Below are 13615 nucleotides of genomic sequence, written 5' to 3' on the forward strand. Positions count from 1 at the left end.
TGGCAATAAAAAAAGTTAAAGAAAATGTTAATTCTCAAAAAGCTGACAGGAGGAAACAAACGAAAAAAAAAAATCTTTAAAAATACAATAACATTTTTATATTCATCATTTTAGATTTAATCTCCTACAAATTGTCCCCATCCAATTAAATTGTTGCTGTACACTCACTGGCCACTTTATTAGGTTCAATTGCTTGTTAACACAAATAGCTCATCAGCCAATCACACGGCTGCAACTCACTGCATTTAGGCATGTAGAGGTGGTCAAGACAACTTGCTGAAGTGCAGACCGAGCATCAGAACGGGGAAGAAAGGGGATTTAAGTGACTTTGAACGTGGCGTGGTTGTTGGTGCCAGATGGGCTGGTCTGAGTATTTCAGAAACTGCTGATCTACTGGGATTTTCATGCACATCCATCTCTAGGGTTTACAAAGAACGGTCCGAAAAAGAGGAAATATCCAGTGAGCGGTCAGTTGTGTGGACGAAAATGCCTTGTTGATGTGAGAGGTCAGAGGAGAATGGGCAGACTGGTTCCAGATGATAGAAAGGCAACAGTAACTCAAATAACCACCCAAAATCTCTGAGGAACGTTTCCAACACCTTGCTGAAAAATTAGGGCAGTTCTGAAGGCAAAAGGGGGTCCAACCTTTTACTAGCAAAGTACCTAACAAAGGGGCCCGGTGAGTGCATATCACAGCCTCGGTTATTTCAGGTTTTTATGACATTGTGTTTGTCGACTGTGTTATATATAAATTATTTTCAAATCTGGGTTAATAGGGGGCTGAATCAAAGTACATAATCCCATTTTTGATCAAATTTTTAAATGACTTACCCATATGATATGGATTTGTCACTGAATAATAATAGTGCACTGTGCATAAGTATATAGCCAATCTTAGCCAAGCAGGTAAATTCAGCTGCCTCATGTTTGTCAAGCAGCTAATACAATAGTGAATCTATGTTTCAGCATTACTTCATTATTAACTGACTTCACTAAAAACATACAATCTACACCATCATTTGAGTACAAAACACCTGTCGAAGGCTGTTTTGTTCATTTATGGTCAGCAAAATTGTGTTCTACGGTGTGTCTGGGAGCTACTGGGTCTGATAATGATGGTCACGTGAAGAAATGTGTGTGTGGACGACTGTAAAGAAGACTGCTCTGGTCTATTACACCATTAGGAGGTTGCCATTTAAAAAAGGCTGAGAACCACTGGTGTAAGGAACACACGGGAAAATGGTTAGAGCTGCTGTATACATTTTCCTGTACTTTACTGGAAAGTCTGGAAATTCCAGGTATTAGACTCTTGGAGAGCAAAGAGGATGTTATCTTTGCATTTCTGTTAAATTATGTCAAATTTGTGTTCTTATGGTATGCATCCAAAAGGGAGAAACAAGGAGAGACATGCGACAGGCTGAGGGTGACAGACATGAGGTGAGAACATAGCGATCTTGTAGGCAGGGGTGAGACGAGAAGTGAAGCAAGAATGCTTAGAATCACACTGCAAGTCTTTTTCAGTAATAGTGCTCTTTAGCTTCATTATGCTTCTATTGTGCAGCGTTCACATACATGAGAGCTACACAATTTATTAATAAATGTGATATTTAGACGACAAAAAAAATATCATTTATGCATAGAAATAACTGACCACAACAAGACTTATCTTTAGACCAATTAGTGGAACGATTACATATTCAAATTGGAATTCTTGTGGTGATACTGCATGTGGATAGTTCCAAAAGCAGTTTATTAGCTTTCGCGATATCTTTCCCATGCCTGCATATTCACAGACCCCCAAAGAACGCCCTGTTCAACCGCTGCCATTTTCAACCCAATGTTAGGCACCTTGAGTAGATATAATAGACGCATTTTAATCCGTATTTTAAAGCATTTTAATTTGATGATTGAATGACCTCATAACTGACTGAAACCTGTGACACTGACAACCCTGGCCTAATGATCATTTCATTTTGTCTTACTTTGCCAATGCACATCTGCACATTAGATCACACCCTTTTCAAATTCTATGGCAATGTAATCTGATGGCCCACAGACTGTGTGGCAATACTCCAGGCGAAAGCTTTACAGCGAGTAGTTCTGAAGGCGTGGTGATGAGAAGAAAAGAAGAGAGTCACCGGCTCAGCTCAGCCGTTTCCTTCGTTCCCCTACTGTTCCCTCTAAAGTTCCCACTAAACACCAGCCCCAAACCAAACTGCTGTAGTGCCAGGCCACAAAAATCTCTGTCATCAAAGTGGTGACTTCCTCTCCTGAGAGAAGCCTCCTGGAGCACTTAGTCAACCTGTTCTAAGACACCACTGACGACTATAGCTCGACAGAAAACTACTGGATACAGCAATGACTGGACACACTACCCGTCAACAGCCTAGTTACTGGTGCACACAGAATAACAAAAAAGTAAAAATTCTTTGCTATTTTTATTCAGTAACTACACAAATTTAAACACTATGAACTACACACAAAAAGCTGTGTTAAATATTGTTAAATATTTAGATTTCAGGCATTTGGAAAGCAACAAGGGATTAAATGACAATGTATATTAGTATTTATGATTATGCTTTTGTCAGCTTACCTGCCTGTGATCAAAAACAAGGTATTCATTTTAGGGGAATTCCAGTGACTGTTAAGATTTTCTGCGTAACTCAATCGAGAAGTCATTTAGAACGGTTTGGTGAGAAATTATAACTATATAATTATTTAAAAAAAAAAAAAAAAAAAAAAACCTGTTTCCATGGGAACCATATTGCCTTACGATGCCCTGCATGTGCCCCTCCTCCATGAATGAATAATATAATTGTTTTAGGCCAAAACCTAATCTCAAAACTACCATACAACAACGTCACAGGCATCAGGTAGCGTATTTGTGTAATCATTTTCTGTGAGAAAACTTTTAAGAAGCATTAAAAAATTCAGGCGTTTGGTTCTAACTCCACCACCACCAAATGAACAATTCTGACTCTGCAACGTTCTCTAGGACAGAGCATTTCACATCAAACTACTCTGACGTTGCTTACAGCTTAAACATTTTATTAAGATGTATTTTATTTTTTTGGCGGCACGGTGGCGTGGTGGGTAGCGCTGTCGCCTCACAGCAAGGAGGGCATGGGTTCGATTCCCCGGCTGGGCGACCAGGGTCCTCTCTGTGTGGAGTTTGCATGTTCTCCCCGTGTCTGCGTGGGTTTCCCCCAGGTTCTCCGGTTTCCTCCCACAGTCCAAAGACATGCAGTCAGGCCAATTGGACGTAAATTACCCCTGGGTGTGAGTGTGTGAGTGACTGTCTGTGTCTGTCTGTCTGCCCTGCGATGGACTGGCGACCTGTCCAGGGTGTATCCTGCCTTCCGCCCGAAGACTGCTGGGATAGGCTCCAGCACCCCCCCGCGACCCTGACGGAGAAGCGGCTTAGAAAATGGATGGATGGTATTTTATTTTACTAAGACATTCATTAAGATTCTTAATGCTTCACATTGTTCTCACATCTATACTTCAGAATCATCTACAGTTTTCATTCTGGATACAGCTACAACTTTAGCTTCTTAGTGTCCTACGAATCATTTGAAACCAAGTTGCACAGATTTAACAAATCAGAATCATTTCATATATTTATCTGCAACTAAATTGGTTCTATTTTGGTTTTACAGAGAAGACTGATTCCAAACCACTGAACAGCAATGAACTTCAAAAACCTGATAATAAAGAGTGCACAGAGGTCACACGGGCTTGTTGATCAAAACTGACTCTCTTCCTGGAACACACCCCCACCCGCCTCTCCCCCATCAGGTTTTCTCCCTGTTTGTCCCCCCGTGACCATACAGCACCTGTTGAAGGGGACAGCGCGAGTATATAGTCTTTCAGGTCTGTTATTTTTAGGTGACTGCTGCTCATGTGTGGAGACTACAGTGCTCCATGTGGCTCACTCAGCCAGCACTACAACCCCCACTATACCCAGAAACACTCAGCCAGTGTGCAGCACTTAAACTATGACAAACACTGCAAGACCAGCCAAACTCAGGAGGTCAAGTCATTGGCCTGTCAGGTTAAAGCAACATGCCAGAAGGAACCTGACTTACAACCAGTCGTTCCAAAGAATGAGCACATGAAGCTGGATAGAAAGTTGGTGGAACATTAGCGAACATTGCAAAAATGCTCAAAGACAATTCAGACTTTTCTAAATTAAAGGTAGGCTAGCTGAAATAAAGCATGCCATAGACATAGAGGTCATTAAGAAAAAGTATAACAGCACCGTAATCATATTCATAGTCAGGCAGTGCATTAAGATTAGCATTATATTATCAGCAAATTCATATTTAACTACAAGCACATATGCTTCTGCGTGCAATCAGTTTGAATGGAATGGAAAAAAAAACACTTACTCAGTGGCATTATGTGTTCTGCTGCTGGGTGATGAAAGTTCAAACCCATGCGTCCTGGAGAAAAACACAAGAAAATAAAATACATGAGGATTAATACGGAGATAAAACAAAACAATAAGACAATCATTTCAGCATCTCTATCGATGCGCTACGAGCTTACAAAACCACAAATTTGGTTACTATGGCATATTCTACCAACTTCAAAATGAGCAAGCTATCAAAATGACCATTATAGGTAGAGGTAGGCGATATGGCAAAAATAAAATATCACAGTATCGGAACAGAAAAAGCCCCAGTAGTGCTACAGTAAAAAAAATAAATAAAATTTTTAAAAAAGTGTCTAAAGCTGTGCTAGAAAATCCAGTTAAACAGGACCATCATGGGAAGCATGGACTGACATCATCATCCAATATTTTTCTGCTAGTATCGTTGTTCATATTAAACTAGTGATTCATGATAACACTGGAATCATATTGGTATCGGCAGATGTTTGCTTTAAAAACTTCGCATCAGACAGATGTTTAGATTTGGCTGAAACTTTGTATTTATTTTGTTCTGGAAGAGCAGAACATTTAGGTGAAGCTGGACTACTGCACTAAAATATCTGCATATCATTTATTTTACTGCAGAGATAAATGTTATATTTAATTGTAATTTGAATTTTGGTACATGTCATCCCAATTATTACTTTCTACATATTTTAGCACAGTAGCCCAACATCACTTAAACGTTCTGCTCTTCTGGAGTACAATAAACGCAGCATCAAACATGAGCCAAATCTAAATATCTGTCGATTTCAAAATGATTCAGACGTCGTCGTGCATTCCTACTGATTACGCTCACTTTGGAAAGAAACAGAGAAAACACATCACAACAGCTAAAAACATTCAAACAATTAGGCTACTGAAAATACCACAGACATTTCCAAACAACGTTAAACAGCAAAGCTGATGCAAAGGCCTGGGACTGTGCAGCATAAAGGGAGCTTCACAGCTCAGACAATAGAAGGCAGAATGCTGGGAATTTGACAGAGAATGCATTCTGCTCCAGCTCAGCCACACCACACCATCCCAGCTGGGGAGAGAGAAGTGCCAACTGTTGAATAAATCTCTCTGTTTCTGTTTCTCTCTTTCAGAAACACATATGCTTCACTCTCGGGACCCTGACAAGGCTCAGCCGCTATTTTGCATTACGTTTGTGTTTATATTTTACCTACACTGCTGTTCAAAAGTCTGGGACCATAGGTCTTATTTTATTCTGTGAAAATATACAGAGTAGATCTTAAAATCTGGACATCAAAGGGGGGAGGAGAAGTTATACTTGATAAATATTGTATTGCAGTTATTGATTTACAATGCCCCCCCCACCCCAAGTTATCTGCCTTGAGATTTGATCACCACTTTCAAAAGGCACTGAAAGACACAAGGCATTGCATTAACACAATTAGACAGCTTTCTCAATTATTTTGTGACCCATCAGGACCTTTTTTTCCCCCTTCGTCTTCATAATAATGAATCATTTTAAACAAAGGATGCTCTATAATCTGAATTTAACATTGAGGAAAAATAAAAAATAGAATATGTACCCGTTTTATGTTTATTTATTTATTTATTTTTGTTCAACTCAAGCAAATACTCAGAAATTGTGCTCTACAATTTGCTAGTTGTTTCTTCCCTAAAGAGGATATTTTACTTATTTTCACATAGAAAGTCAACAAAACATGCTATTTGACCAGGGCTGTTCAAACTGCGTTCGACTGTAGATGCATCTGCAACGACATGAACAGCAGTATACAGTATACAGCAGTTGAAATCTGTTGAAGTTCTCCAGAGGAATAGCTCTGCACCGAGGGGCAGCGATTAAAGTTGGCGGCACCAACACACCCTCTGGTGCATCCTGAGATTCTCACGGGGTGGATGCCTGCAGCTCCAACAGGCTCGGACTGGCTTATATGCAAACAGTGGCAGCGATAAGGCACCTGTGTGAATTTGCACAGAAGGGGCCACACAGTTCCGGAGGCAAAACCCATGCCTCTCGCAGCGAATCATATGTCACTCAGCACCACTGACAGCACGCTTGTGCAACATGCTGTTTCAACTCACTTTGGCAACTTGTGGGTGTCTTAAAAGACAACTGAAAACAGACTCTCCAGTTTCCAAGCCTGTACTCGCTCTATAGCGAGGTACAGTGGCTATGCTGTATGGTGGAAAGCAAGGGTGAAGGTAAAGAACATCTCTCCTACCTGCTAAACAAAACTAAGAATCGGAGAATAAGTGCTTGTGCAAACGTTGCACGACAGAGCTTTTAGCCATCAGGGAGGAAAGCGTACAGAATGCACAATAAATAAATAAATAAATAAATAAATGACAGGAGTAAACGACATCGTACACAAACAACGGATAATAAAGTGGTAGAAAACACCCTCTGATCTTGATGCAGCGCCACACCCATAGAAACAGTGGCAATAAGATAGAGGTGGGCTGTGCAGCCCAGATTCAATCCTAGGCATGTAGTCCAGGAAAGCTCAATAGGCCACATTTCAAAGATGGGGTGGTGATTAGGGGTCTCACTCAGCTTCATGGACATTCCATTAAAAAGATGCACAGTTGTGTAGTGACACAGAAAAGAGCTCTGAGAAACAAGTAATGAGAGAGAGAGCTAGTTGAGGATTGGACAAGACTACTTGAGAGTACTTGCTTCCTACCTGACGGGTAAACGCTGTTGGTAAAAACCTGATTTATAGTTTATCTGTATATCTTATTTCACTGACAGAACACACTTCCAGTTTATGATCTGCAGAGCAGAAAATCCTTTCCGAATCTGAGCCAACACTGCTACCATTACAGAACAGCGCAATCAGCACAACCTGACAGCATGCAGCACCGAACTGAGTGCCGAAGTGATGTAAGCGCCTTCATCAACACGGCTGCACAGACCTGACCGAAGTGAAATTCTGTGATGAACACAGAAGGGAAATGTTGAAGAATGCAAAAGTCAGCACTTAGTGAAAAAGTCATGGAGCAACTGAGACTGCTGGTTTTCCTACAAGGCTCTGATTAACAAGGTGCTGCAGTTATCTCCTTATTATCTCCCAGACTAACAGAATTTACAGACATCTGCTCATTCTTACTGTCGCTGCATCACAACGAAGTACTATTCTTAAAACCTGCTGAACAGCCAAAGCTAATTCATATACTTATTAAATCAGAGCAACTACAATGCTCATCATACGACATGGAAAAATTCTGGATATTATGCTGGCGATGACACTTTTCTATAGAGGATATTAGGCACAGTGCATATCGAAGACTATTGAGCAAACAGATTGAGGTCTATATTAGACAAAACTGACTTCATAATTTCACTGCATATAGTCCCCTCTATATTAAAACCTTTTGGGGTAAAAATCCTTTGAAAAATGGAACTGCCTTTACATTGCGTGATAACTGGAAGAATTGTGATTGGAAATCGGAAATCATAAAGCATTACAAAAATGACTTAAAATCTTTATAAATTCACAAACATTAAGTAAAAGTGGATGTTTATTACATACTCATTATTAAAAATGTTAGTACTTAGGAAATATGCGTTCTTGGATCCTACATCAGGGATGCAACAGGTTCTAGTGTGAGGTTTTCTGGTTTGAAGGGAACCCTTCCTTTTCATGATGTATCCTGAAGGTGGGAGGAGCTTTTGAAAAACTACATCTGCTGGGTTTTTGGTGGATTACTTCTAGGAAGCCGAATATCTTATTACAACCATCTAACTGTAGTAAGTGCATACCGTATAAACTTTAAATCATCATTACCATGGAGAGAATTACTAATACAGGAGAAACTGGTCATCAGATGAGGAGGACAACACTAAAAGTTAGCAATGTAGCTGGGCATCTAGATACTTCAGTGTAAGTTTGGTTCATTTCCTCTGGCTAAAAGTGTTTCTGTACTCCATTTTGTGCTGAGTAAAACGTCGGCAAAAGACAATTTTGTTTGAGTTATAGTAATGCAAACTTCTGTGTTTGTATTTATTAGCCTATATATCTGTGGCTAGGCTTAGTTGACACCACAGAGATCCCCAATGTTTGTATAGTGCATTTGCATAGTTGGCATCATACAGACATTGCACACTTTCTTAAAGGTTATATTAATATTTACATCCCGTTATGCTTTATAGGCGTGGCTAACCATCAGTTAAGATGCAAAAATGTCCCAACAACGCAATAAAGCAACCTTAATAACACTGTAGGTACACCGAACAGCAGAGAGAGCTCAACGTTTCTCTTCAACATTCTGGCATACATTCAGCTCTTGGCCTGTCTACGGCAGAGAGCAGCAGCTCTGATCTCTATTAGGCAGCCACAGCCACCACGAATAGAAGCTCGGCTCAGGTCTTAAGTGTTAACAACGGTGATCTCAGACGAGCGGAAAAGAGACGGCTCTTACTGCCCCTGCCATGTTCCATATGTGTGAGTGTAAGTGTCAAGCCTCGAACATCACCAACCCCCACTCAGCCCCCCAACCCACCTGCCCTAAAATAGAGCTGGGTATGTGAGCATCAGGATGGTAATCGGGTAGTGTGCGAGTAACATTTCCTCGCAGGGATCTCTGAGCCTCTGCTAATTCTGGGTTTCCCCTTTCTCTCCCTGTGCTTGATTGGATGACAAGAATGGACGTAAATGGTACCCTTTTACCTTTTGTATGAATGCAGGGTATTTTTCCAGTCGTGCTTTCACCACGGCCTCAACAACAGTCAGGCATTACCTTGCATGTGCATCACGTAGGTGGAAGTGTAGGTTAAAACAATCAAGAATGCATAACCTACACTTCATACCAGAAAGGTTATAAAGGTCACTGGTTGAAAGATGAATGGGAAAGCTTGGAACGCTGACCATGGCGTCTGTTCGTAAGGCGTCTGTCAGTAAAAAGAGGCAGCTTTGTTGGTTATGTACCAAGTGAAAAATTCCCAGTTGCTATCAAGGTCTGCACAAATGCAGTAGCCAGAACAACTAATTTTTTGAGTGTTACTGAGCTGCTACAAATTCTATTTTTTTTTTATCATTTCATTATTTTTAATTATTTAAATTTGATCAGATTTAGTCAGTGATTTCAAATATATTTTTAGCCTTCAGTTTTGGCTTTCAGTTTCCACAGAGTGAACAGACTTTCCTATAAGGACTTTTATGCCTACCAAGAACTGGGAGCTGATGCAGCTTCTTGTAAGCTGCGTGAGAAACCAGCAAACCCTATCCGAAACTTATTCAAATTCATATATATATATATATATATATATATATATATATATATATATATATATATATATATATATATATATCTCAACAACGCACACAGACACACTATATATGTGCAAGTCTTTCCCTTAGACCATCACAAATTTAAACCCAGTGAGATGGTGATGGCCAGTCAGACCAAACAAACCTGCTGACTGCGGTAACGAGGTGGCGGATTACAAAATATGACCTGATGACCTGCAAACTACACTGACCATGTCCTAACCCTGCCCAAAAAACGGCCAGGGATGCATTTCCTTCTTTTAAAATCATGGAAGCAATGCTTTTATTTTTCAATCATGTGAGAAAAAAAAACCCTCAAAAAGTTTTGCTAGCATTAAACAGCTGTTTGCCAATACTTTAGGTATATTCTCCTTCATGTTCAAGTATCTTCCTTCAAATGAAAAACAGGTTTTGCCGAAACTACTCCTAAAAGTGCACATCACAGTCATTATATTTATATTTTCCATGAGTTTTTATATTTATTCTAGTTTAGTTTAACCTTTTACATGGCTAGGACCCACCAAAAGATTTATTTACATACTTATAACCTATAAACAGCTCAACTAATTTCCAGTGAAGTAGTGACTAAATAAAAAGCTTTAATATGTAATAAGTTAATTTAGTTTAGTTTCTTTTTTTCCTCAAGAGTGTATTAACAGTTTTAGCTATTTTTTTGTTTTTATTTTCCAAAAGAGTGGTAGTTTAGTTTTAATGTAGTTTCAGTGTTAGCTTTGGCTTTTAGTTAACAATGATGTTGACACCCTATCGCTCTGCACTGCCCTGAGTACTGCCTTTGGCAATAGAGTATACCAAAGTATCCTGATACCATGAGGTAATTTCTGGTATGCACGTATACTACTAGACCTTCTTTTACATGCAAGAAAACTGATGTTTTTCTCCATAAATGCTTATGAGTTATATCACCATAGCAAGCATAGTAAAGAAGCAAGGGGTGTGACATTATATTTTTTTGTCAGTTCTTCTGTTTTGCAGCTTTTGTACAGAACCATAGCAAGATCTAAACAGCTTTTTTCAGTTACTGCATACCAAAGGAGAAAACCATGCTCAAGTGCATCAAAACCATGTTGGAAGTGTATCCCAAAATTTCTGACCTGCCTTTTACTGTCTATGTAAAGACAAAGCCAGACGTGGCACTGTCTATGTGGCAAACTTGCTGCTCTGTGTCCCTCACAGCCCACAATGTATTACTCCAAATCTCCAGTTCATTTTCTCTCTCTCCACCTCTCTTTCTTTCCCCTTAGTCATACATGCATGCATTAAGAGTTAATCCCCATATCCGCCTACTATCTGTCCTGTACTCCACACCTGTTCCTCAGCCAGGAGTCAACCCCCCCGCACCATATAAAGACATATACTCTTCAGCTTGCTCAACAAGTCAGTCGCTGCAGATATGGAGTGGGCACAAGAGCTGAGGCCAAGTCTGTGGAGCACTGAGAGACAGAAGCAGAAGCACTGACATAGGCTTGAACCTATATTTATATAAGTATATATAGGGTTGAATATTTTCAGACTTTCAAGACTTCCATCACATCCAGTCATTTGCCATGAAGAGTTATCACACAATGATTCTATACCTTGTATCAACCGCAAATCTCTCCTTACATCACAGTGACTCCAATATTCAGACTGAAGTGCCAGTGGCATAAATGCAGGCTGCATCTTGCACTGACCTAACACATAGCTCAGTGAGGTGGGGCAAAAAGAAGCGGAGCTAGTCAGGAAAACTCAAGTTACCAAGATTCACCACCTCCATTCATCAACACTCACTGACTTTCTCCACATTTCTTTATTCTAACCTCTACTTGGGCCACTCTCTAACACAGAAACATACCACTTTGGCTTTCCCGGAGGGTCAGGACAAACTGAACCAGTGGCATGAGGGTCAAAGCTCAGCTGAATTCACCTAGATTTCACAAACACTCTTCCTACACATTCACATGCACATTTTCAACTTCTCTGCAAGAGCAAAGATAAAAGCACACTACAACATTGAAAGAAACGGTTCAATGAAATGTCTAATTTACACAGTTTTCCATTTACCCTAGTGGTAGTTGATGGGAAGAGTCATTTTTGCATTTGGCTTCCTAAGTTTATACCTGGAGCAGCGAGGCTAACATTGTTAACAAACACTAGAACTTACAAGTCATCCAAATATCCCAAATAGTTTCTGTGAAAATACACCTGAAAAACGTCTATCAACACCCTCAAACCACATCCAGGCCTTCATTAAGGCCTCACAGACTTGTCAATGTGGTTTAGACTGAAATTCACAGTATGACTTACTGTGAGCTATAAACATTAGACAGCAGAGTTTTTATTAAAGCACCTTGTGATAATAGCGGTCATATCCAAGATCAGTCCTGCTTTGCGAATACCGCCCATGGTGTTGTCTGAGGCAGTTATGTTTTGTTCATTTTTATAGCTCACAGTAAGTCACAATGTACTCTAAACCACACTGGCAAGTCAGTGCGACCTTAATGAAGACCTGGATGCCGTGTGAGCAGGTTGACAGAAGTTTTGGGATTTTATTTTTTAAGAAATGCTATGGATGGATGGATGGATGGATGGATGGATGGATGGATGGATGGATGGATGGAAGGCTTTGGGCTATTTAGGTAACCACTGAGTTCTAGAGATTGTTAGCAACATTTGCCTTGTTGCTCAAGTTCTACATAATTTGTTCTGTAAAGATGTCTTTGCTTAACATTTACTGGCTCATGGATGCTGATAAAGTCAACTAATTAGGTACTGAAATTTGGTATTAAATCAGATTTTTTTAATATTGCGTTTTGTGCTATTGAAGTGATTTGGTCGGTACCACCCAAGTCCTAATTTTTGTTGTGACTTCGGCCAATTCTTAGACCTAAAAAGCATGCTGGATAGAATGTGTTTGATAAGTCACACTTCCACTTTGCTCCAAGTTAGTTGGGAAATTTTGGGCTGGGCGTTTAAAGTGTTTCATAAACAACTGAACAGGTCAGGTTTTATTTTCTAAGCAGGCACTGAATTGGAAATGACTGCAGCAGCTCAACCCTTTGGTCACAGAGGCAGAAGGTGGATCATGTGAGAGACAAGAAGAATCGTTGGACAGCGAGCGAGAGAGAGAGAGAGAGAGAGAGAGAGAGAGAGAGAGAGAGAGAGAGAGAGAGAGAGAGAGAGAGAGAGAGAGAGAGAGAGAGAGAGAGAGAGAGAGAGAGAGAGAGAGAAACTTTGATAGTCTGTGTGTATTTGTGCGTATGAGAGCACAACTGTGTTATCTTTTGTGCAAAAGCACAAGGCTGTGCATGTGTAAATGCATGAGGCTCAACACAAGGCAGCTTTGTGTTTGGTAACAGAGTCTTTGGACTGTGTGCCTGTTTGTGCCTGAGCTTGAAGGGAGGAGGAGGGGTTTAAAGCCTAACTCACCCGTCGCACGAGTTAAGCAAAGCCTAGTTTAGGGTCGTCCTGAACTCAAAGCGTTGTGTCTTGGGATGGGGGTTGGGGGGGGGTGCAAAAAAAAAAACAAAAACAAAAAAAAAAACATGTTTGTTCAGGATCCCCCTCCAGTCTCCTCTTCTCAGCCCGCTAACCCCTCCACAACGTAAACTCCCTCACACATTCCATTCCAATCAGATTAATGTGCATTCAGGAGTGAGAGTGGATCACAAGAGGGGGCTCAAACAAACCAAACCCTCCTCCACTTCAAATGGCCTAAAGCCTCTTCACACAAGAGGCTTTCCTCTTCAGAATTCCCAGCGCTGGAGCAGAGGGCCCGTGAGACTAAATCAACTGAACTGCTCATTTCAGGTCTGTCCAGGTCTCTGGAACCAAGCCAAGCACCAGGACTCAAAAAAACAAAAAAAAAAACAAAACAAAACACCTCAATCGATACCATTTATTAGTTTGGTCAGACCTTCACAATATATCTACAAAA

The 13615-nt window shown here is 40.4% G+C and overlaps 1 protein-coding gene across 8 annotated transcripts in view; it reads right to left on the bottom strand.

The window, feature by feature from the left end:
- The window catches only part of cpeb3 (cytoplasmic polyadenylation element binding protein 3), a 56998-nt gene that overhangs the window by 25215 nt on the left and 18168 nt on the right, over positions 1-13615 (bottom strand). For all 8 annotated transcript variants that reach the window (XM_017696680.2, XM_017696681.2, XM_037538642.1 and 5 more), the window contains one exon: positions 4392-4445. In XM_017696680.2, coding sequence (XP_017552169.1) covers positions 4392-4445 — 54 coding nt within the window. The remainder of the gene's footprint in view (positions 1-4391; positions 4446-13615) is intronic.

Source organism: Pygocentrus nattereri, chromosome 5 (genome assembly GCF_015220715.1).
Source record: "Pygocentrus nattereri isolate fPygNat1 chromosome 5, fPygNat1.pri, whole genome shotgun sequence".
Classification (NCBI taxonomy): Eukaryota; Metazoa; Chordata; class Actinopteri; order Characiformes; family Serrasalmidae; genus Pygocentrus; species Pygocentrus nattereri.